This window comes from Chlamydotis macqueenii, chromosome 5 (genome assembly GCF_036417535.1).
Source record: "Chlamydotis macqueenii isolate bChlMac1 chromosome 5, bChlMac1.mat, whole genome shotgun sequence".
Classification (NCBI taxonomy): domain Eukaryota; kingdom Metazoa; phylum Chordata; class Aves; order Otidiformes; family Otididae; genus Chlamydotis; species Chlamydotis macqueenii.
In genome coordinates, this window is record NC_141560.1 from 69257554 (window position 1) to 69281439 (window position 23886).

A 23886-nucleotide genomic window follows, 5' to 3' on the forward strand; every position below is an offset into this window, starting at 1 on the left:
ATCCAAACCTCTGGGAATCGCACCATGAATTTTCCAAATAAATGGGCATAAGGAGAGGAGCCAAACAGGATACAAGTGCTGAAAAGCCTCAAGATGAGCAAGATGTGTCCCTTTCTGTCAAACGGGCCAATAATTGTTTTACTGTGAAAAATAGCATTTCAGATGCAGATTTTTCTACAAGTGGCTGATTTTGGTGCTTGGCTTCTTCAGTCTTGTTTAAAAGGTCACAGGCTGAGTCCTTTCTAAGGGCCTGAGGCCCGATTAGCAAGCGGAAAGATTAGCAGAGAAAGCACTTGATGTTTTCTTGTCCAGGGAGATCCCAATAGGGCACTGTGGGAATTGTCACGCAGGCTGGAGTAGGTGTGATGAGGCTTTTTTTTTTTTCTGCTGCAATATCATGTTCAGGGATGACAGCGTTGGTCTGTAGATATTTTCTCCTGTCAGAATTGGCACTCCAAAAGTTTTGAGCTAGGTCAGGTTCATACCTACATTTATATTTGGTTGAATTTTCAGTACAACTAGAGCATCCAGCCTCCCACAAAATACAATTCTGTGATGCACTATTGTGGGACATTAATCAAGAAGACTTTCTGTGTTCTCTGAAGTTTCCTTGAAGCATCTTGTTGGACTTCTTTGGCTGGATCTGTGCTGTGGTGGCATTCACTGTTCTTCCTGCCTTTGGTATTGAGGCCTTCACAGGCAAGAACCAGCCCAGAGGTAGGGAAGGAATAAGGAATATAAACTGTTGATCTGAGTTATAAATAGTTCCTGAAGGAATACAGTTAGAGATGAAAGTTATCAGGAAAGAAGTCTTAGTTTCATATTAAAAAAAAAAAAAAGAAAAAAACCCCATACTTGTGTTAAAATTAGGTAAAGAAAATAAATAGATTTAGAAACATTACATGTGATGCAATGTTGAAATATTTCTTCATGCAAGTACATGTAGTTATGAACAGAGGTGCAGTCACTGTCCACTGTTTGGGGGCATTAATATCCTTTATGTATGTATTGGTGGTGTACAAAATGCCTGTAGTCCACCCTGCTCTCTTCACTGCTGAGGGACCTGCTTGGATGGAAGCTGTTCCTCAGGGAGGAGATCTGACATAGCTTTCCCTAACCAAGTCCTGCACCAATTCGCACGCACACTCCCCTCCAGTATATGGTCTCTTACAGGCTATAAAGCCAGGGAAATAAATTGCATGGACATTTTATCCCAAGCATATCTGCTGCTGGTTTTCTGTAGCTCCTGTATTGGCAAGAGATAAATTTACATCACTTGGGCTGTCATCTTGTTTTTCTTGAGGTTTTATCACATGAAGGAGGTGAACAGGACCACGTGCATGTGTTTGCTCAGGGGCTGGCTGTGAGGGATGCCCTGGTGCCGGTCAGTCAGGTGAGGTGCTGGCTCCTCTGTACATCTTTACCAAGTAGCTAGTGGAAGGGCGCCTTGATCTTGAGTTGGACTGGAGTGTGATAGTGTGAAAATAAAAGTGTACGCCCCTAGGAATTTTTTTTTCAACCATGGAAACTGATTCAAATATTTTAAATATCGTATGTCTGTCAAATTAATGCATTGTGCAATAGCTGATCCAGCATTATGACACCTGTTCTGCTGTAGCCACTGTTGCTCTATCACATCACTTCACAGAATATCTGCAATACATAGCCAGTCATAATAAAAAATAGCAACAGCGATGGGTTCCAGACATCCAAAAGGTTAGTAAAGCAAATGATTCAAGGACCTTACTAGCAAACTACCTTCTTTAGATTTGAAATCAGTCAGAACTGTGCCACCTTCATTTATATTTACCTAGTTGCCCTCTATTCCTTTAAATACCAGTATTGACATCATTACTGTGGTCAGGGAGAAGAATTTTTCTTTCTCTTCATCAGCAATAAATTTATTGCAGGTTTAAAAGCAATCACTTCAAGGTAATTTCTGAAAAGCTTGAATATTTGGAAAAAAAAGAAAAGGGAGACTATTCGTGAGACTAGAAACCTAGCTGGCAAAAATGCACCATGTGTTTTGTAAACTGGTTGAACTAGCCAACCAACGTAGAGTACATGTTATTAAAAAGCAATAAACTTTGCAAATAGCAGTGTACAATATATTTTGAAAAAGTTTATGGAATAACAGATATACTGAAAGACAGTATCCAATGAAATTACTTTTCTTGTTTGGTAAAACAAGATTATTTTTTTTTCATGAAGAGTATTATTTTTCTAGATGTTTCAATGCTTGAAGATAAGCAATATATTAAAGTTTAATTCCATTTTATTCCATTGTTTAGGGTTTTTTTTCACTGGACTGGTAAATATGTACCAGATAAAAGAGCAAAACATTAAAAAAAAAAATGAAGACAGCAAGTGAAACACGATTCTGCTAACCAAAATAGAAAAACACAATAAAACCTTGTCTTAAGCTTATAAACTGAATCACACTTTAGAGGAAAATAAATTCCTCTTCTAAATTCTAGGATGAAACCTTGGCCCTCTATAAATAACAAGGTTACAACGTCTTCAATGTCTTTCTCAGGAAATATGAAAACAAATAATGTTTTCTCATTTTCTCTTTTTCTATCTATCTGCATTGATGTCAAACACTTGCTCTTGGCAGAACTTGCCATTTCCTTTCTTACCCAGAGTATCTTCAGGCAGACCATTACAGAACGTGTCGGTGTGATGCATTTTGGTCTGCTTCATGGTTGTATTTTACTAGAGTCTCAGAGCTGTAGAATTATTTTTTTTTTTTTTTAAACTCTAAAACATTTTTAGGTGGAACCTTACGTTGTACAGTCCAGGATTGACCAATACCCTTTGCTTTCTGGGCCATAATGGAACAGCTACGATTTGGAAATTTAGCTGCAAAAGAGGCATAATGTTTGAAACTGTATCATTTCTAGTTTTTGTTTTGGTGGGTCATACGTTTATGGTGCTCAGTTGTTTCCTCAAGGGAAGAGGATTTATGCCTGGTACTAGAGTATTGAGGGTGTGTCATGGGAAGACTAAGGTCTACCTAGTGATGCTTAGAGTTGTCAGTCTCTTTCTGGGGACGATTTCCAAAGAATAACGAACAAGACAGAAAGGGCTCTCGTTTTTGCTGTCTATCTCACAGTTTTTGAAATAAAATACTGGACTATAGTTGCCCTTTATTATTTCTGGTTTCATAAGTGCATTAGTGTCATATAGCATCATCTTAATGATTAGAAAAGTTGTCCCTTTTTTTGGAGGACATCTCTTTGATTTTGCCAAGAACAACCTTGTTTATATACACATTGAATGCAAACTATGTCTGTCTTAGGTTCTCATGATATTAACTCTTTGGGGTTTGTTTTGGTGGGGGTAGGGGCTAAGTACCTATATGCTGGCTGTGGACACCACTGCTTCCATGCAGAAATCTGCTTCTTTAAGTGTCATACCGTTGGTATGGATTCTGAGCTCCTTTTGGAAGAGTACTGCTGCAGAACAAACAAGAGCGAGTTAGGAATGAAACCTGGAAATCTGGATAGAGATTTTGGCTCAGTTGCCTTTGACCACCTGCAGCACTCACAGAGACCCGTGCTCTGTTTCCGTTTTACAGTCGACAGCAATTTCATGGCAATTTCCTCTCCTTTGGTCTTCGGTAGTAAAAGTGGATTGACCAGTGTGCTTTTGGATAATCCAGGCTTTTATAATAGGGGACAGACTTACTAAAAACCTACCGGGCGGCAGTTTACCTCTAGACTGGGTCTTGACTGCTCCTTTGATATGAAAATGTACTAGATAGTAAAGATTGTCAGAAGCTCCTTAAGGAAGAGACTTGGTGAGCCTTGGCTTCTCTGCTGAGGGCCAAACTACCAAGAATGTCTGTGTCTGGTCAAACATTTCAAGTGTGCCTTTCATCTGGGGGTCTCGAAATGCCGTACCAAGGCACTAATCCTTCCTCTTGCCGGTACTGACCGGAAGCTGGCTTTGCTAATGGATCAGTTATCTGCTCCAATAATTTTGCCACCCAAGATGGAATCAACAGGAATCCTAAGCAGGAGTATCTTATTTTCCTATAGTGTGTGTTTCTGCATCCTCTGTCACAGGGCAGCTGGCTGGCACATGGCACCTTCCCGGAGCATCAACTTTTTTTGTGGCAGTCAGAGGTCAGGTCTTTCTTAAAAACAAGGAGGAGACTGCCTGGTTGCATAGTCTTCTGCCTCTGGTATACCTCAACTTAGCTCATTAAGACTGGGGAATGCAGGGAATGGCATTCTCATGGATAGACAAGAGAGTTAATAGAGCTTCTCTCCATTGATTTGTGTTCACTTGCTGAGGGAGAGAGAGATATTGTTTCCATTGCCAGTGAAATGTAGCTGTTTATTGTCATGCAGCAATGTCGTTCCCCATCCAAGTTAAAACTGCAGGGGTGTCAAGAAAATTGCTAGAACCAAGCTTTTGCTTAGCGCAGGATTTTGGTTTTATTCCCTCAAATAGCACAGAGCTAGAGGCTGTGCTGGGACCTTCGATGGTTATCGCCTACCGCCATCTCGCTATCAAATCAGCTCCACCTGCTCTGCCATACAAAACCCAACCCCACCCAGGGTGACTGGCTCTTTCAGCGCAAACCTAGAAGAGCTGTGGTTACCAAGCATGGTGACTGTAGTCAAAAACATCTTTACCAGGTTAGCAAAACCTTCTGAGACATCCACGTGTAAGTCTATGCAGTCTGAATGCCCTCATGACTTTCATGTGTGGAAATTTAAACATGAGTGCAAATGTTTCAAGATCAGAACTTTAAATGGGAAACCTCTTGGATCAAGAGCAGCTTTGCCAGTCAGTATATGCGATGGCCTCAGCCCCAGGTGAGTCTATAACTGATATTTTAACAGTAAAACTGATCATCTGTGGATCCTCATTTTTGCCTCGTTGGTATAAGGAGCTATTTGTAATAGCCTAGTAAAGGAAAGTAATATTTTAAATGTATTTAGATGTCTTTAAAAGCTGCTGTGAAAATTTAGGTATACATTCTCCCAGTACATGCCAATTCTCTCCTCATAATTTCTTTTTTAGTACTTTTTTTTCCCTTTCATCTTACTGTTCCCATTGGTAAAAGTTGCCTTCCCTCAGAACATACAAACAGAAATAATGAGCATGATAACCCTTCAAAACATAACTAACAGGATTCGTAGAGCATGGATTCAGTGGATCTTCCACGTCCAGTCCGTCCTCTCGTTCTCACGATACGCGTAACTCAAGATATAACATTGCAGAACGCATTCAAGAAAGTAATCAGTACGCATTTTGGAAGTCAGCAGTAACTCACGTAAGAAAGAGGATTCCAGCCTTTAGTCCCAGTGCATTTCAGCAAATCACACCAGAGCTTCTGTTCTCATTAAAAGTAAAAAAAAAAAAAAGAAAAAAAAAAAAGGAAAAAAAAAAAAAAAAAAAAGGCTGCAAGAATTATGTTGCAATCTGCTAATGGACTTGAGCATGGCTTTAATGCTGCTTTTTGTGGAATAGCAAAAGAAGCAAATTTGAGATATTTTTCCAGTGTCTGGTAGAAGAAGAGTGCTTAATTTAAGTATTTTAGAAATATGTCTGAAAATAGACTTACTTAATAGACCATTAAATAGTTGTTGGTAGTCGGGGGGAAAAAAACCCATGCAATTTGTTGTGGGGGAGGCTTTGTATGTTTTTATGAACTGTGGGATTTTCCAGGGTCTAAATAAACAGGCAGTATGAGTCTTGTTATGGTAGAATTTATATTTGCAGATCCTTTATGTGCTGTTGAAAATGCCATTTCAATCAAAACGTTCATTTCACTGTCATTATGGTTTTTAGATTATTTTGCTCTTTTGTTTTTACATTTCACAAGGCTTGTGTGAGGTCAGGCGTGTTGAAGCCTAGGGCTACATGCTCCAAACAGGGTAAATTAATCTTTAAAAACAAAAATAGAAGGGCAGAAATAGAAATGATGTCATAGTTGTGTGTTCTTCCTAACCTTCTTTTAACATGTTGCTGATAATAATAGATCAATAACGTTAAAGCAGTAGACAGCCTTCCAGGAAAGCTGGAGCCCCACTCTAGAGACCCACGGTCGATAAGTCAGTACTGAGAAATACAGCTAAGCAAGCTGATCCTTCAAATAATCCTACCAGGAGCTGAATTTTCTCCACCCATCTGACAGGAGTTGGTTTTCAGACTCCCAGATACTGGACAAAAGGTCTCTGAATGGGCTCTGCCATTCAGCGTAATACAAAGTGCTAACAAAGTTGTTGGCGTCAGCTGTATTAAGACTGTCCTGCTTGAAAAGTATTTCTGTTTTGTAAGGGAAACTGTCCTTGGAATCCACATTTTATTTCACTGTTCAACCTTTTTTTAATGGATTGGATCCTAGCCTCCTGTTTGCTTCGTTAAGGTAACACCCTGTACGGACCCACGCTACAGCCAAGTTTTAAAATAAACGCAAAAGCGAAGGAGATGGGCGAGTTCCAGGGTGTCCTGCTTAGCGTGGTGCTACAGGAGATCAAGGGGGCAGGGAGTCACCTCTCTGCAGAAGGTGTTGACATCCCTCAAAGTGTTAATTTTGCTCGAGGGTAGGTCGGTTGCCTCTTACAGCAGCCCTTTGCCTGCCAGGCCAGTCGACAGTGTTCGTGCAACCTCCTGCATCTACAGTAGTGCTGCTGGAGGCAACATCTGGCTGTTGGCAGCTGGAGAGGTGAGGAGAATTGAAATCGAATGGTCACAGCTGCGGATCTAATCAGCGCTTAACTTCTGGACTTTGAACAGAACAAAAGTTCAGGAGGTGTATGAGTGCTCCTCAGAGAGCACTGCGGTTCCTGACCGGGCTGTTGGTCTCAGGCCAGTGCCTCGTAAACAGGTGTCAGCGTCCCAAAAAAGAACCTCCCCTCTTTGCCAGCGGTGGGTATCCTCGCTGGCCTTCCCGCGGCAGAGCGTCGCGGGCCAGGAGGAATGACCCATAGGTCAGGAATGAGACGCGCTGCTGGGGTGGCATACTGAGGCTTCCTTGACATTTGCCTTGCCTTATTTTTCCCCGAGGACGAAGCAGAGATTTCAGGCTCCAAATCTGACCATCTTTTAATATATTAGGAGGATAAAAAAAAACAACCCAAAACCAAAACAACAATGAAAAAAAGAGGAGGAAGCGACAGGTGAGTTGCTTATGAGAATTATTTTTTTTTTCTTCTTAGCCCAATGATTAATCTGTAGCTTTGAATTTGGAGGATAGAGGAAGTAAAGAAATGGGTAGGAATGTGCTGGAGGAGGATTCTGCTGCTAGGGGGCAATATACAGTAAGCAGAAACACTGAGGCGTTTTCTCTCAGTATCTATCAAAGTTTATTTAAAAAGAACCTGAATCCAAAAAATATCCAACATGTTGCATACGCTAGCATTTCTTCTGCAGAACAAATATAGTATAAATATACAATCTGTGTTTATATGAAGGGGTATGTGTATTTTTTTTACTTATATATATGTGTGTGTGCATGACTTCCTTAACATGCTTCCTCCCCATCGCAGTAGGATCATTACCAGTTCTGGGACCTGCACGGAGCACTTTTGCTTGTTAATTCATATGAAACAAATATCTTCAGTTTAAGGAATCTAAACCCCATATGCTAGTATTTCAGGAGCTTTTCTGAAGAACTAGTGGTACGGCTCCTTTAAAACTATTCACTCGGGGCACTTGCCCTGCGTGATTCTTAATTTTCCGTGCTGAATTTTATCACAATTTATATAAGGCAAAAAGATAAGAATGTGGACAATTAAAAGTCTGAGATCACGTGGTCTTGTAACTCTCCTGCTTCTTCCTTGCTGAGAACAACTGGGACAGCCAACGTCGATGTCTTTATGACTTTTTTGTTCTAGCCACTTTCTTAAACATACTCCCTGAAAGAGAAAACAAGTGGAGATAAGAGAAGCCAGCTTCAGTGAAGTTATTGGTTTCAGGTTGAGCCGTGAAATTTGTTTATACGTACTCGTGCTGACTGGATGATTCTCGTTTTAGAACAAGTGCAGGATGTTTCTGTAACAACTGCATTGTGCGAATGCATTTTTCCATTTATTTTAATGAAAAAAAGTATTTTTTTGCCTCAGAATATGCCTTGGTTTTATGTGATTATAACAGTACAATTAATAAGGTAGTTGATCAAGTCTGACACTACTAATGGAGAAAATACACCCATTTCTAGGGCAGATTTTCAGTTCTGGTTCACCTGGTCACCAAAGGCCAATGAAGAAGCATTGTCTAAGTGAGTAAAGGTTACAGCAAAATGTGCCAAATTTCTCTGGTGGAAAACTTATCATTAATCAATTAGTATTAGTTTTTCCAAGAAGAGTTTGAGGACTTTTACAGCTGCAAGTGAAGTTTGAACAAAGGAGCAGATTTTTACAAGTCTGAGGGGTTTTTAATTAATTTAATCTTGTTTCCTGTATTGTTCAGAGTGAGACACTCATTGGAGATGCAGGGGGAGGAGTAACTGGCACAAAGACACAAGCCACGCACAGACTGTCCTTACTCTTATAATGCATTTCTCTTTTCTGATTTTTTAATTCACCGGTTTCTGTCCTCATGCTGTCATCTCTGTGATTCACGTAAGTTTATCTACTTCAGACGAATATAATGCTTCTTTTGTACTGGAAATGGCACAGAGCTTGTACCTGATGCATCTTACAAATGAATCATTTCAGAATGGTTTCTCTCCTGCAGTTCACAAGGTCATTGTAGCATCTCTGCTCTGAATTGCAGCTGCTGGTTCAGTGTAATCCACAACATCCCAAGATCGTAGAATCCTAGAATGGTTTGGGTTGAAAGGGACCTTAAAGATCATCCAGTTCCAACCCTGTGCCATGGGCAGGGACACCTTCCACCAGACCAGGTTGCTCAAAGCCCTGTCCAACCTGGCCTGGAACCCTTCCAGGGATGGGGCATCCACAGCTTCTCCAGGCAACCTGCACCAGTGCCTCACCACCCTCACAGTGAAGAATTTCTTCTTCATGTCTAATCTAAACCTACCTTCTTCCAGTTTAAAGCCGTTACCCCTTGTCCTGTCACTACATGCCCTTGTCCGAAGCCCATCTCCAGCTTTCTTGTAGGTCCCCTTTAGGTACTGGAAGGCAACTATAAGGTCTCCCCGGAGCCTTCTCTTCTCCAGGCTGAACAACCCCAACTCTCTCAGCCTGTTCTCACAGGAGAGGTGCTCCAGCCCTCTGATCATCTTTGTGGCCTCCTCTGGACTCTCTCCAACAGGTCCACGTCCTTCTGATGTTGGGGGCTCCAGAGATGGATGCAGAGCTCCAGGTGGGGTCTCACGAGGGTAGAGTAGAGGGGCAAAATCCCCTCCCTCGATCTGCTGACCACGCTCCTCTTGATGCAGCCCAGGATGCGGTTGGCTTTCCGGGCTGCAAATGCACATTGCCGGCTCATGTTGAGCTTCTCATCAACCAGCACCTCCAAGTCCTTCTCCTCGCGGCTGCTCTCCATCCATCCTCTGCCCAGCCTGTATTTTTGCCTGGGATTGCGCTGACCCATGTGCAATGTATGAAACCATTGTGGGAAAACTCCAACAGACAGCAGAAAGGTAGCTTGAGAGCTGCTGCAAATATCTTCTTTTTTTTTTTTTTTTTTTTTTTTTGCTGTCCTAGTTAACCTCGCTCCTAACAAAAAAGGGACAGCTGTCAAGATACGTGTATGGTCACATACCCTATGGAGCGGCTCCTAAACACAAGTGCTGCTGAAAAGCCTGTTCTTTTCTACCAGCTATGAAAAATACAGGGTTATTAACAGCAAACATGGGAATTACCCAGCAATGCCTGTGCCAAGGGAGGCAGAAGTTCCATACGCGTCTGATGTTCATGAAATAGTTTCTCAAACCTGGTTCACAGATGGGATTGGAGTTGGTATCAAACGGTTTTCAGCATTCTGCACTCTTACAGAATGTGGGTGTTTGGGGACAGACAAGGAATACTTTGAAGTGTGTCATTATATATTGTATACGTGGCAGGGTGTTCTGCGATTCGTAGCAAATATTGGGAAATGACAAAGCAATATATCATAAAGTGTGAAAGAAGCACCGAGAGGGGCTGAGTCTGTGTTCCAGGAATATTAGGAACTTCCATGGTCTCAAAATCCATGCGTTTTTGAACAGCATCAGCTCTGGATAGAGAGGAGAAAGGGCTGATTGGTTATATGGCTGTGTTGAAATATGCTGAGCACTTCTTCAAGCCTTTGTTGTAGTGTTTTCTGGTTAGTAAATGGAAGAGAGTAGGTTAGTCAATGTTGGAAGGCAGCAAAGCTAGCAGTTTTCACAATAATCTCCTCTCTCAGCTCCTTATAAAGAGATTAAGATGTAACTCAAGCTGAATTAGGATGTTGCTATGCTTTATGTTCTTCATATTCCATCTGGCCATAAATAATTCTGAACATGAATTAATTTTGAGATTAAATTATTGTCTTTGTTTAATATGATTAACACAAAATAGAGATTTGATGTTTTTAAGTCTTTAAAAGGCTCTATTCCATATAAAAAGATGCTTTGTGTTCTGCAACAGAATGCTTTGACCTCTGCCAAATCAGCGTTAGTGAACTGGTTATAATCCCTATGCGTTCATAATTACCAAAGTGGTTTGGATGGCTTTACTTAGTCTTAAATCCTGACATCATCTTTAAGTACAGAAATCAGAGTTGTTGTAATTAAGATGGTATCAATAAAGTTCTCGCATTTCACATCTTTTCCAGTAGTCATAATAAACCAAAAACGGATGATTCAGTGCCTACCATAAGTATTTGTTCTTTCCGATATTGCCAGGCTACTGGTGTGTAAACAGAAAGGTAAGCGTATGCGTGCGGACGGGTGATTGTTTGGGCTTGCACAATAGGACTGAATCACTGGAGCAGGTCTCCTCGCTCTCTACCGTGGATTTAACAAACACTGCTCACAAGTGCAGCTCCAGAGTACAGGGAGCTCGTTTGGACTCAGTGAAGCTTGCAATTTTCTACTCCTAAATGTATCCCATCCTGACTGTAATGTTTAAACTATCCCTTTTCAGTTCACAGGTCCATTATGAGATCTGCAAAATATTCAGATTCATAGTCGGTAACAGGTGCTTCTCTTTATCCTCTGTCATCTGCCGAAGTATCTAGGTTTTACTTAGTACATGCGTGAAAGGAGGAAAAAGGAGCAAGAAATCTTACAGCTCTTAAGCTATTGTTTCTACAAGGTTGTTTCAGACATTCTTCCAAATAAAAATGCAGGTTGTTATGCTTATGAATTTCCAAAAGTTTGTCATATTATTGTAGGAATATTTTACTGCTGTAGAATAAAAGCTTGAGTACGTAAGATTCTGCAGCTGATGGCATTTCTATCAATTCCCACATGTTCAGGGAGTGTGTACGTTGGGAAAAAGAGAGCACACATGTACAGGGAATTGTTACAAACATTCTCGTTGCTCCCCTGAGATGACTGATTTTTTTTGGCTGCGTCTCTATATTACCCCATAAAAAGCTTCTTTAATTATTACAAATTGTTATTCAAGTGATTGACTGAGTTTGAAGGATGCTGCCGCACGATTGCAAGCGTGCCATCTTTGCTGGGATAACTATTTGGCAATTTTAAGGAAAAGCCAAAACCAGCAGCCCAGATCTGCAGAGATGTGGGCGTTCCATGCTGTGAGCATGAAATACGTAAGGATAATTGCTGGCCAGATTTTATGCAAAGGTGATGGTATTAATGAGTGCTGGAAAGCGGGCAGCTTGTAGAGAGTCACCTGAGGCAGCAAATCTCCCAGATACAGGAACTGAAATGAAGATCCATGAAATTGTGGTGTTTGCAAGTTCCAGAGAAGCATGACTTTCATACTAATAATGTTTATCTTACTCTGATAAGATCAAGAAATATGCCAAGTCTTTGGCCACACCTTCCTCCTCTGCTGCTGCAGGTTGTTGTCCATGCTAACTCCTGCGTGTCCATGAAGAACCTGGATTGCAGGTTCATGCAGTGCCCCCCCCAATATTAAAGCTGGGTCAGGTTGCCTGGGCCCATGTGCAGTTGAGCTCTGACCGCCTCCAGGGATGGATGGAGATTTGCAGCTTTGCTGGGCCCTTTCCCCATCGTGTGATTACCGTCATTGTTAAAGAATGAAGATTTTTTTTTTTTTTTTTAATGTCTGGTCATAATTTCTGTTGTTGCAACTTCTGTCTGTAGCCTCCCATCCTTTTGCTGTGCACCTATGAGAAGAATATCTGGCTCTGCCACGTCTGTACTTACTCAGTAGGTAGTTGAAGGCAGGAACAGGACCCCATCATTTGCCTTCTCTTCTTTAGGCTGCATAAGCGCAGGTCTCTCAGCCCCTCCTCATGCACTCAACCCCCCGACCATCTTGATGGTCCTCCACTAGACTTGCTCAAGTTCATCAAAGTCCTTCTTGTGCCGGGGAGTCGAAACTGGGCACAGCACTCTGGCTGTGGTCTGGCAAGTGCCAAATAAAGGAGCAAATCGCTTCCCTAGACCTGCTGTCTTTGCTTTCTTACTAATGGAATCCAGCATGCAGCCATCCTTCACCACTCAAGACGATCACCCGCTTTGAACCTGTCCACCAGGACCCTCGGGTCCTTTTCCACAGAGCTACTTTCTGTCCAGTCCATGCCCAGTTTGTGCTTGTTCTTGCGACTAGTCTGTCTCTTGGGCTTCAGATTTGACTTAGTTGAGTTTCATGATGCTGCTCTCAGCTCATTTTCCCAGCCTGTCAAGACCCCTTGAAGTGGCAGCCTTACCCTTCAGCTTATCAAGCGTGCTCCTCAGCTTCACATCACCTGCAGGTTTGTGAGGGAATGAGATTTCTCCTGTGTCTTCCTTCCACATCATCCCTGAAGTTCTACTAAATCCAGACGGGTACTTTGGTGAAGAGTAACATGCTCTTAGGCTAAGATATGGCTAATGAAAATACAATATCTACCCTCACCTCATCATAAGCTTAGTGGCAGCTCTGGTAGGAGGGAAGTTATTTTTCCTAATGGGCTAATTCTGTTCCATTTCTGCTGTTATCTGCTCCAGAGACAGAGTGTTTCTATCAATTGCAGCAACATTTGCAACAACAGACTGTCGCAATATAGCTGCTACTAGAGCATCCTCCTCTGCATGTTTTTGTTTGTTTTTCTGGGGAAAGTTAAAGTAGTATCCATTCAAGCTTTATCTTCACTCTTCAGACAAGTAAATCCTGCTCCTGTGTGGCTTAAAAAATGGTGTAATGCTGCAGTACTTGACTTCAATATCAAAATTAATCAAATCTTGGAAAACTTTGGTTTCTACTGCCTGCATAAATGCACATATGCAAGCACTAGTTTGCATTTTATCAGTTATCTGGTTGCTCAGTTTGTAGTGACATTTTTACGTGAAATCCTTTAGCCCCTCCATATACTTAAATAATAAATGGAAACCGCGAGTTGAGAGGGAGGAAACCTCAGATTTTCAGGACTGCTTAGATAAGAATGGTTCCGTATCTCGTGTGCAGTACATAGGTCCTTGAGGGGAAACCTGCTACTTAATTTTTAATTAATCAAGTGCTTGCTGAAGGAGAAAATGCCTACTGAAAAGGGGAAAACAGACCGTTTTTTCTCCCCCCCTGCCTTTTCTCCTTCTCTTAGCAAGAAACACAATAATTCTGTGAGACCATACAGTAAACATATCCTGAGACAGCAGTGCAGAGAATAAGTTAACTGAGCACTCCTCCAGAGGAGGAGGAGACCTAGGTAGGGCTGAAGAAGGCTGTGGGAAAGCTGAGAAGGGAGGCACGGAGGAGGGTGGGAGCCCTGGACAAGGGCTCATTGGCAGAAGGTGGCAGGAACAGGATTTGTTTGAGCTTGGGAGGAGCAAGTGTTGGCATTGAAGAGTCTTGATGAAATTGTTCCTTCTCTTTTCAGACGCAGACAGTGAGTTTCATGGGGTGGATTTTCTGCCAGAAGATCTCAACGAGGCTCCGGAGGAGACAGGAATGAGGGTGAACAAGAAATACTCCTGTTTACCTGCTGAGGAGAAGGGGATCCACATTATCAACATCCGAGCTATTGAGGATATAGGATATGACCAGCACGAGAGTACAGTGAGTAAAGGACTTGCCAGTTGTGTCACAACCGGCATACTGTGCTTTACCCCTTAGCTTATTTCTCATTCTTTCTGTTCCCAGGATGCTCCGAAATCCTCTCCCTCCCTTTGTCAGAGGTGCTGAGGGGGTTTGGCACCAGCCACGGTCCATGCTAATTTAGCGGGGTTTGTTCTTTGATATGAAGAAGGGGGAAGCAAGGGATCCTTGTTTAACCTGTAGCATAAAAAGAGGTTGGCTGTGCTCGCACTAATGAATCTGGCAATAAGGCTTTGGCAACCTTCAAGTCTCTTTGCCTGTATAGAGTAGAACAGATAAAAAAAGTCTAAAATTTATGCGAAAGCTATTGTTAACATAGGTAATGTTAAACTAATATCCCATAGCATGCAACAGAGGTTAGATTTCCACGGTCTTTAATTGCGCCTTCGTTAAATTATTTAACACTGATTTTAAAGAAAGTTAGTAATATGAATACCCTACAGGATTAGGAGTTGGTTGTGTCATAAACACATAGAAAGGGGTTTATTCAGGTGAAGGAACTGAGGTGGAGTGGGCTCTGTAACAGATCTTGCTGGGGAAAGATGTACCAGAAAAAGCAATACATGTGCTTAATTAGGATGGAGCGTGGAGGAATAATTCTGAGTGTAAACATCCCTCCTGCTGCGGTAAAACTGAAATGTCTTTTCTGTGTCTCATTTGCAATTGAAGGGACACGAGCCTTACATGGTCTAAGTCAACACAGCTCTGTCTCTATTTCAGCGTAGCAGCACTGTGAGAAAGGATGTGGCCTATGAGTACCTTTCAGCATTAATACCACATCCTTAAAAGAATCTAACCATTTCTTTCTTTAAAACCTTCTTTGAGTCTTTTGGCTGCATCCCTTTCACAGTGGGATACAGCTATTCTCATATATTAAGAAATTTATTGAGGCTTTAGTATCCGCAGCGCAGCACCTTCTCCTAAATTACCAGTTAGTCAGCTTTTCAACAGGAAAGTTCCAAGAAATGGGAAGAAGCTCTCACTCAGTTTTTGCAGGGTGACTTGTCCCCTTCTTGGTGGCAGTGGCTCAAAGAAACAGAGGAATTGGGGATTTTCAGTGCCACTTTTCTCCACCCAAGGCGTGCTTCAGGAGAAGAGGAGCTGTGGCCAGGATGTACTGATCTCACCTGAGCTCCTCAAGCAGTTAGAAACATCTGGCGCGCTCGCTGCCGTCATCTTCAAGAGACATCTTGCTCGTTTCTTCTATTTATGAGTCTCCAGAACAGACCGACTAATTGCTGTCCCTCATAAAGTTGGTCCAACGAGGGTAGGAAGTGGTTGGGGTCTGAGTCTTTTGCCTGTTTTATCTCCCTGCACTTACGTGAACATCTGGCAGCTCAGCCTAGTTTTTCAGAAACTGGTGTCTAATTAATTAATAAGATCAATACATCTTAAAAAATTAAATACAATTAGTTATCTTAAAAGAAATCCCAGCGTTCCTGTATCTTGTTTACAACAACTATTTATTTTGAAGAGGCATTATGTCCTGTAAATCCAGATAGTTACTATTTCTTAATATTTTGTTTCTATAGAAATTTGTGCGACTGAGTTGCCAGCCACGAGCTTTTAAAAAAATGTTCTGAATTCACAAGTGCATGCCATTGAGCATGAAGCAATCAGAAAGTAATAGTTATTCATGGTCTTTTATATCATAATTATGGTTAAGAACTAAATAGGAATATCTAGATAGGGCACAAACTTGAGCAGCCTGTGCCCTGAAGAATGTATCATTGTCAGGGCAAAATAAGACAGATGTGGGGCAGGGGAAAGAGGGGACAAAGAGTGACCTTCACGGTGGCGGCAAATGCTATATTATTTTATTATATATTTATGTATTTGGAGCAAGACGTTTAGGTTAAACGGAAAAGAGAGATGGGATCCTAAAAAAAAAAGGGGAGAGAAACAGCACAGATAGCAAAGGCAGGCACGGAGCAAAGCTGAGAGATGGGGACCTGGAGCTGTGCTGGACCTGGGCAGCCGCGGTCAGGTCGGGCTTTAGAAAGCAACGAATGTTCAGGCGTCCTAGCTGCGGCAGATGGCTGCTCCACGTACTGCCTGGCTTCCCAGGCTTCTTGCTGTCTGCCACTCCTCCTTGCTGTGTGTTATTGCTATCTGATTACACTTGTCTAATTACTTCTTCAGCGCGCTTCCTCCTCCCTCCAAACCCAGGAAGACACAGCTTCCTGCTTGAATGTGTTGTCTGAGTAAAAATCTCCCCGCGGCAAAAAAGGGAAGAACAGACTGTCCCTTAAAGGCATTGATTTATAGTTATGGTAGCTGGGACCTGCCCTCCCCAAAGCAATGTATGCAAATTTGTGTAACAGTGGGTGGGTTTCAGTGAAGTTTTGGCTATGTTGGCTGTGACACACTGTACAGTAAGCTCAGACGGGGAAAATTCTTCAGAAGCCTGTTGCGATAGGATGAAGGGTAATGGTTTTAAAGGAGAGGGAGGTAGACTCAGATTAGACACCAGGAAAAAATGTTTTACAATGAGAGTTGTAGAACACTGGCCCAGGTTGCCCAGAGAGCTGGTGGATTGCCCCATCCCTGGAAACATTCAAGGCCAGGTTGGCCGGGGCTCTGAGCAACCTGATCTGGTTGGAGATGTCCCTGCTCCTGGTAAGGGGGTTGGACTGGATTACCTTTGAAGGTTCCTTCCAACCCAAACCATTCTGTGATTCTATGATTCTCTTTTCATCTGGGGTTTAACAATTGGACTGTCTTAGAAACAGCTATTTGAAAATAACTTACAGTCACAGTTTTAGGTATGAAACAAGCAAAAGGGGTACACATCCCAAACGGGTTTTGACCGGTATGATTTGCAACTGATGGCCACTTGCTATCATTTGGAGCACAAGTCCTTTTCCCTACGTGGAGGCTTAACATCCTTCCGTAAAATTAAAAGCCAGAAAATATCCCAGGTCCCTGAAAAGCTACTTCTGTGATGAGTATTTTTTTTGTACAAACAAATGCAAGTTAGTAGTAGATTTTCTTTTTTTTTTTTTATTATCTGTGCATCTCCAAGGATAGAATCGTGAGTTATACATGAGAAGTGCTATTGAAAGTAGAAATGAGCAATTGGTTTGTACTTTTGTAGGTTTCTACAGTTGCCTCATGCAGTTTTTCAGATAAATGCTTGGAAAAGGAATTGTGTTTTAAGACTTACATTTCTTGCACCTTACAACACTTACACAGCGTTAATTCAAGAAGGGAATAAAGCCTTTGCCACCACCAGACTGTGAAGTGACACAGGTTTTATAAGCGGTGGGGGAAAAAAAAGTGATGAACTCAGTAAGCAGTGACCCCACTTCCCTGGCCAAGGTCCATCTGCATTTTTGGCCGCACTTCATGACCAGCTGGCTCCCTTCAGTCTGTATCTAAGATGATCTCTTTCTCAGATGACACAAGCTTGCAACGATAGATAAGAGAAGTGAGAAATGTTTGCGCATGATATTAATCTATTTGTCAGAATCGAAACGCAGATGTCTTGGGTGGAAAAGGACAGATGATCTTAGTGGTGATTAACCCCCGAAGGAGAAAACCAAATCCACCAAGCAGCTGACTTACGAGCTGTTGTGCTGGTAATTAGATTAAATCCCAGTCATTTTAGCTATTTATTTCTGGCCAATAAAATCCCAGCGGGCTATCAGTAAAATTGCAGGTGTTAACTTGCAAAATTGTTTTGAGTAAGTAGCATGGGGAGGTTCCTTATTGTGTGCTCCAGGCAAGAAAGAGTCCTTGACACAAGGATACAGTCTGTCTGGTGTCCCCGTTGGCATATGTACTCATTATTCTTCTCCTCTCTCCTTCTCTCCACACCCCCATTCCCTGCTTCCAGTTATTAAATTCCCTATCCAAAAATCCAGATGCTGACTGCAAATATGGACTCTACTTCAGAGATGGCAAGAGAAAAGTAGACTACATCCTAGTTTATCATTACAAGAAGTCCTCAGCAGGGAAGACACTCACCAGGAGAGTTCATCATAATGATTCAAGTGCCCGAAGCACAAAGCAGGACCAGCCGCTTCCCGGGAAGGGAGTGCAGCTGGAAATGGGGGAAAGTGAACCTCACGTGGATTACCACGAAGACGACAAGAGGTTTCGCAGGGAGGAGTATGAAGGGAACCTCGTGGAGGCTGGTCTGGAACTGGAACGCGATGAGGATGTAAGGAGCTATTTCCAGTGTTTAAAGATAAGGAGGATAACAAGTGGTCGAATCCTGGGAGATGCCGAGCTGTTCTCATGAACCTAGCTCTGATCAAGGTTATACAAGCTCAGCTCTTCCAGAATTTTATTTCAGTTCTGGCAGCGCAATCCTCACCCACCAATTTAATTCACTTCATGGGAATGGACCACAGTGTTGTTAACACCCCGATGAGGTGAAGTTTCTTATTTTTCTTGGCCAGGGCTCGTGGCACATCCAGTATTGCAACACAGCTCGTGGATGTGTTGCCGTATCGAGAAGTGAGGCTTAAACTGCTCTGAAGACTAATCCCAGTTTGGTGGGTTTACAGTACGCTGTGGTTTGGATCCACTGGTAATTCCAGTTCTGATGAAAAACAGCTGATACAGACAGTGACATTTTTATACCACAGTACAGACTTTGGTTGAATTAAATTTGTTCAGGAGGTTGTGGTACATGCCCGAGCTCGAGCACATGGGTCTGTATTACAGTTTGCTCTTTCCATTCTTAGACAGGAACAGTACAGCTTGTAATGCCTTTCACCTGCACCCTGAAAACAGTGTATTCTATTAAAAGACCATTAGCCTTTATAAAAAATGATGTGTGTGAAGTACTGCCAGTGTGTGATTAGTGAAAATAGGCACCCATATTAATTTCAAAGAAAGCTATTACAATTAACTGATCCAACCAATACGCCTGCAACTCCTCTGAGAGAGGGTAAACATTGATGCTGGTTTTATTTACAGGATCTAAAAGTTGAAATTAAACATCTAGACCTGTGATCAGAATGTTAAAAAAATAAATCTCCCACCTACTATTCACAAATTGCAGACAGGTACATAATCATACTTTTTTTTTTTTTTTTTTTTTTTTGCATGATGTAGTGCAAAAAAAAATCCTTTCACTTCTCTGTCCCCCAGGTGAAAATAAGATTTGTGTTCTGTCAAACTTGCAAGTTGTTGTAGTGAACTGGAAGCTGGCCCTTGCCAAGTCATAGATATTTAAATCCCCTGCAAGATGGGAGGTCCCTACCTATGGCATGTAATATGATTTCAGGTTATGCAGAAGGGCTCAGGGTGCAAGCCAGGACACTGTAAAAGAGAGAGAACCCTGTCCTTTCCGTAGAAGATACCAAACCAGGTCAGGAATGGATAGAGATGAAAGCAGAACATAGCTGCGTGAAAGCTCGTTTTTATAACTGCCTGAGTTGATACAGCAACAAATTTAGAAAGATTCCTTAAAGTTTTTCTCTTGTGTTTGCTGAATGCCTGCCTGTTTGATATCGCTTGTCCAATGGGAATAAATAAGGGTGTATGAGGAGTGCCAGAAGCAAACCCCCATGTCCAGCCGTCTAGAACAGAGCTCAGAGAACTAGTGGCATGCAAACATACTGCTAATATTAACATTTATCATCTATTGTTTTTCCATTTTGTTGAATTATTCCTACCAGTTTTCCTAATTAAAATGCATACTGTTATAACGTAGCTATCCACATCTGTATCTCGGGCTGCTTCCTTCTCACAGGGGTTCTGGTCCTTTGAAATACCGAGCAGCTGTTAGGAGGCAGCAGGGATTCTCTCAGCCCCATTAATTACCACACAGTCACGAAATCACACCATTTGGCTGGATGCCTCTGCTTCAGACTTACCTGGCTTAGCCTGTATTTGTGTCCATAGTCATTAGCTTTTATTTCCCAAATGATTGTTATCTGTTTAACCTTGTGGTGATTGTTCTGGAAGACAATAGCATTTTTGAGTCATATTTTAGAGCAGCTCAGCACAGAGCGATTGTCCTGTTCAGTGATTGTCCTGTTGTTAGAAATCAGCTGCCTCAAATAAATGAGATTTATCGTGTTTGCAGTAATAGACTGTTTGTTCCTTAAACACATATGAAACACAAAAGGAAAAATACTTAATTTCCTCTCATCAGTAACCTGTTCTCTTGTTTTTCTGGTTTTTTTTTTTTTTTTTTTTTTTTTTTTAAGACTAAAATCCATGGGGTTGGATTTGTCAAAATTCACGCACCATGGAATGTATTGTGTCGAGAGGCAGAATTCCTTAAGCTCAAGATGCCCACAAAAAAGGTGAGTCCTGATTTTCTTTCTTTCTCTTTTTTTTTTTTTTTTTTTTTCCTCTGGAAGGCATAGTTTAAACATATGCTTATCTCTGAGCACATTACGAACGTAGACTTTTCTTCCTACAAGCGATTTGAAAATAGTTCACTGAGCTGTACAGAAAAATGAGAATCACAAGTTTGCTTGCTTGGGAGAGCAGAAGGAAGAAAGGAAGAATGGAAATCAAGAATTCCTGGCCATGACTACTATATGTATGTGATACGAGAGATTTCACCCAATGCCTCATCCTCTCAGCTTTTTTTTTTTTTCATCATTCATTGATGATGAAATTTATGTGTGCATTTTGGAGGTTTTTTTTTTTCTCACCTGCTAAAAATGAACATAAGAGTAACAGTTTGTGTGCAGCAGTCTGGCTGGGTTTAGTGACTCTCCACATACATCGTTAGTCGTATTTGTAGGAGTTGGGACTACTCTACCACAAAATAAATTACCTTTCAGAATATTTGAAATATCATTAAAGAAATGACATCGATTTTCATCAATTCGACATCATCTGTGATAGATAGCTACCTGTTCAGTGAGAAGAGCTTAGAGATGGATTAATATTTAAACACATCCTAAGTGCATGTCCCAGACTGCAGAGGGAAGTCTATAATGGAGCAAGAGACAGTCTCAAAGCCTGGCGTCATTTATTACAACACTAAAACCACACTTCTGGTTTGGATTTCATATTAATCCCCATTATTGCCTCGTTTACCACCGATTTTAATCAGAAGCACAATTAGATAAAAAAAAAAAAGTCTGTTGTGATCCTCTGGTTAAAGCTGCCTTGCCACAGAAGAAAAGTTAGGGTAGGCATTTTGGGGGGGGTTTATGCCTGTAGGCATTGCCCAGGAGAAGCGATGTGCCTGAGAACACGCTCAGACCCCTAAAGCCTTATTTCCAGCTGAGCATCTCCCTGCGGTGGGAGCTCTGCCCTGGATCTTTGTAATTTTTCTGGCTCAGAGAGGGAAGTCTGTCATCTTTTGTGACCTGCTAACACAATTCCTGCATTTAGCGCTACAGAACTGCAGTAGATGATTCAGGATATTTTAGTTCCTTTGTATGGAAGAGGGGAAATTCCTGAAATCCACACAATATTCCCAGGAAAGCCCCCTCGGAGAGGGGGCTTGCCTTGGTTTGACTTTCCCATCCATGTCTTTCTGAATGTTTTCAAGAAGGTAAGCTATACTCCTCTATAATTTATTCTCATATATTTATTTAATTGATGGTTTATTCCTTACAGTTCACTCTCACTTATGGATAAGCAAAAAGCAACACAATTTTACTGTTTTTCTCTTTGCCCCCTCAGATGTATCAGATCAATCAGACCCACGGTCTTCTGAAAAAGATTAACTCTGTAATTCAAAAAATAACAGAGCCCATCCAGCCAAAAGTAGCCGAACACAAACCTCAGACGGTGAAGCGCCTCTCCTACCCCTTCTCCAGAGAGAAGCAGCACCTGTGAGTGAAAGCTTTCTGGAAATGTCCATGTCAACAGGTTCTTCTAAACTTTCTGGTAGCAGCTAAGGCACCAAAAGGTGAAAGGGAAAACGAACGCCAACACTTTGTTAGTGATTGCTGTAAAGAATATTTCCATTTTGCAGTAAATTTACTTTTTTTTTTTTCTTGGCACACTGTTGAGGAATAAGGCTTTGTAGAACCTCTCTGAGAAATCTCTGTGTTGCTGTTGTGGTGTGTAATTCATATCTGTACGACTATACACATCAACTGTCAGACAGCCAAATAAGATTTAGAATAAAATGCTCAGTAAAATTTGTAGCCAGAGATGCAGGCTGATAAATTTCAGAATAATTTCATTCATCTGTTGATAGATTTCAGAATAATTTCATTCATCTGGTTTGGGCAGCTCACACGTGTACTGCCAACGAAGCCTTGACTTTGGAAACGCTATGAAGCCTGTGGTGGCTTGGCCATCGATTTCAGATCAGTAAAGAAGAGCTGTAAATGTGGGTGTAGGAAAAAATCATCAGGTGGGGCCCAGCCAAAGTTTTGACTGCCCTGGATTGCTTTGCTGCTGCTCTTCCTTGGCCAGCGTCCCAGAGGAGAAGCTTTGAAGGCTGTGTTTATGTATGTGCCAGCTGGAACAAATAACAGTCCTAGGGCAGGGTTTCTTCAGTGTACGTACAGGGGGTTGGCTTTTAATAAAGGGATGCAGAAGACACGCAGTTGCGTATTAGGTTTACAAACATGTTCGTTGGACGAGTCGATATATGTGATGTTAGACATGTTCTTGGACTTGCAGGGAATGTGTTTGGATGTTTATGGCATCTAGGATGTTCCTAGAGCAAAGGAGCCTGGTGGCTCGGAGAAGCCTCAAAGATGCTCCATAGCTTAGGCGTGGATGTGCCTTACACCGTTTGCAGCGGTGGCTTTTTTCAGTGAGGCCATCTGTGTCTTTGCTGAATAAGGGAGGAAGGAGTGGCCTTACAGGGTTCAAGATACAGATAAAATGTAAAGATTATTAAGAGAAATTCAAGGCACACAGTGGTAGGGAATGAACTTAAATGAGCATCAAGAGTATCTTTTGTGCAGAAAAACCTATAAATATATAAACTCAGTGAAATGTATAAGTGACATCTTGAAAAATATGAGCGTTGAGATGGACTTTCTTGTTAACGAAGTTTCTGTAAGCTATTCTTTTTATGATAGCTATGAGAGATCCCCAGGAGAAATGAAAATATTGCAGGGGTCAACAAGAGCAGGAAATCACTGGCTTTTTTTTTTTTTTTTTTTTTTTTTTTTTTTTTTACCTAATGGGCTTCCTTCTAATCTTTTAACAGGTTTGATTTGTCTGACAGAGATTCCTTCTTTGACAGCAAAACGAGAAGCACTATAGTAAGTAATGTATATAAATAATTTATGGTGGATGGTGCCATAGCCGTGGTGTTAACAGCCCCCTTCGCCAGCTTCAGTGATGAATAGTCTTTGATACTGAGAGATTGCTGCCTTTTGGAAAATAATTTGGATAATCTTCCTTCTAGTTCACAGTTAATCTGGGACATAGTTTCTTGGTAGACCTATCACCAGAAAGGAATAGATTATTTCTATTTTGGGGGAGCAATTTTCTAGAATGGTGTTAAGGTTTATTATTTTTCTTTAACATTATTTATGATTTTTCTTTAACGTTAACATTTATGTGAAGCAAATGCAACAAGGACAGAAAATTGCATCTTGTTCTGATTGTTTATGCATCTGTTCACCCCTGTTACGCTAAGTGTGATGGACACGTACGCAGCACTGGACTGGGCTGAGCCATTCCTGCCTTCGTGTTGGAGGGTCTCTCTACCCCTTCGGTGCTAGCATGGGACTTTGGCTCTCGTAATTAAACTTCTGCAGCTCCCTTTCAGAAATGAAGCCTAATATAGGAATTCAATATCACAAGCCACGTTTGAGTGCTTCCTTGTGACTTAGAGAACATAAAATAGGGTGGGGGAGAAGGTGTA

General features: G+C 41.6%; 1 protein-coding gene across 1 annotated transcript in view; it reads left to right on the plus strand.

Moving 5' to 3' along the window:
• Positions 1–23886, plus strand: part of ANO1 (anoctamin 1) — an 82181-nt gene that overhangs the window by 20736 nt on the left and 37559 nt on the right. The window contains exons 2-6 of the mRNA XM_086749352.1: positions 13906–14084; positions 17962–18288; positions 20291–20389; positions 21732–21883; positions 23224–23278. Of these exons, the coding sequence (XP_086605478.1) occupies positions 13906–14084; positions 17962–18288; positions 20291–20389; positions 21732–21883; positions 23224–23278 (812 nt within the window). The remainder of the gene's footprint in view (positions 1–13905; positions 14085–17961; positions 18289–20290; positions 20390–21731; positions 21884–23223; positions 23279–23886) is intronic.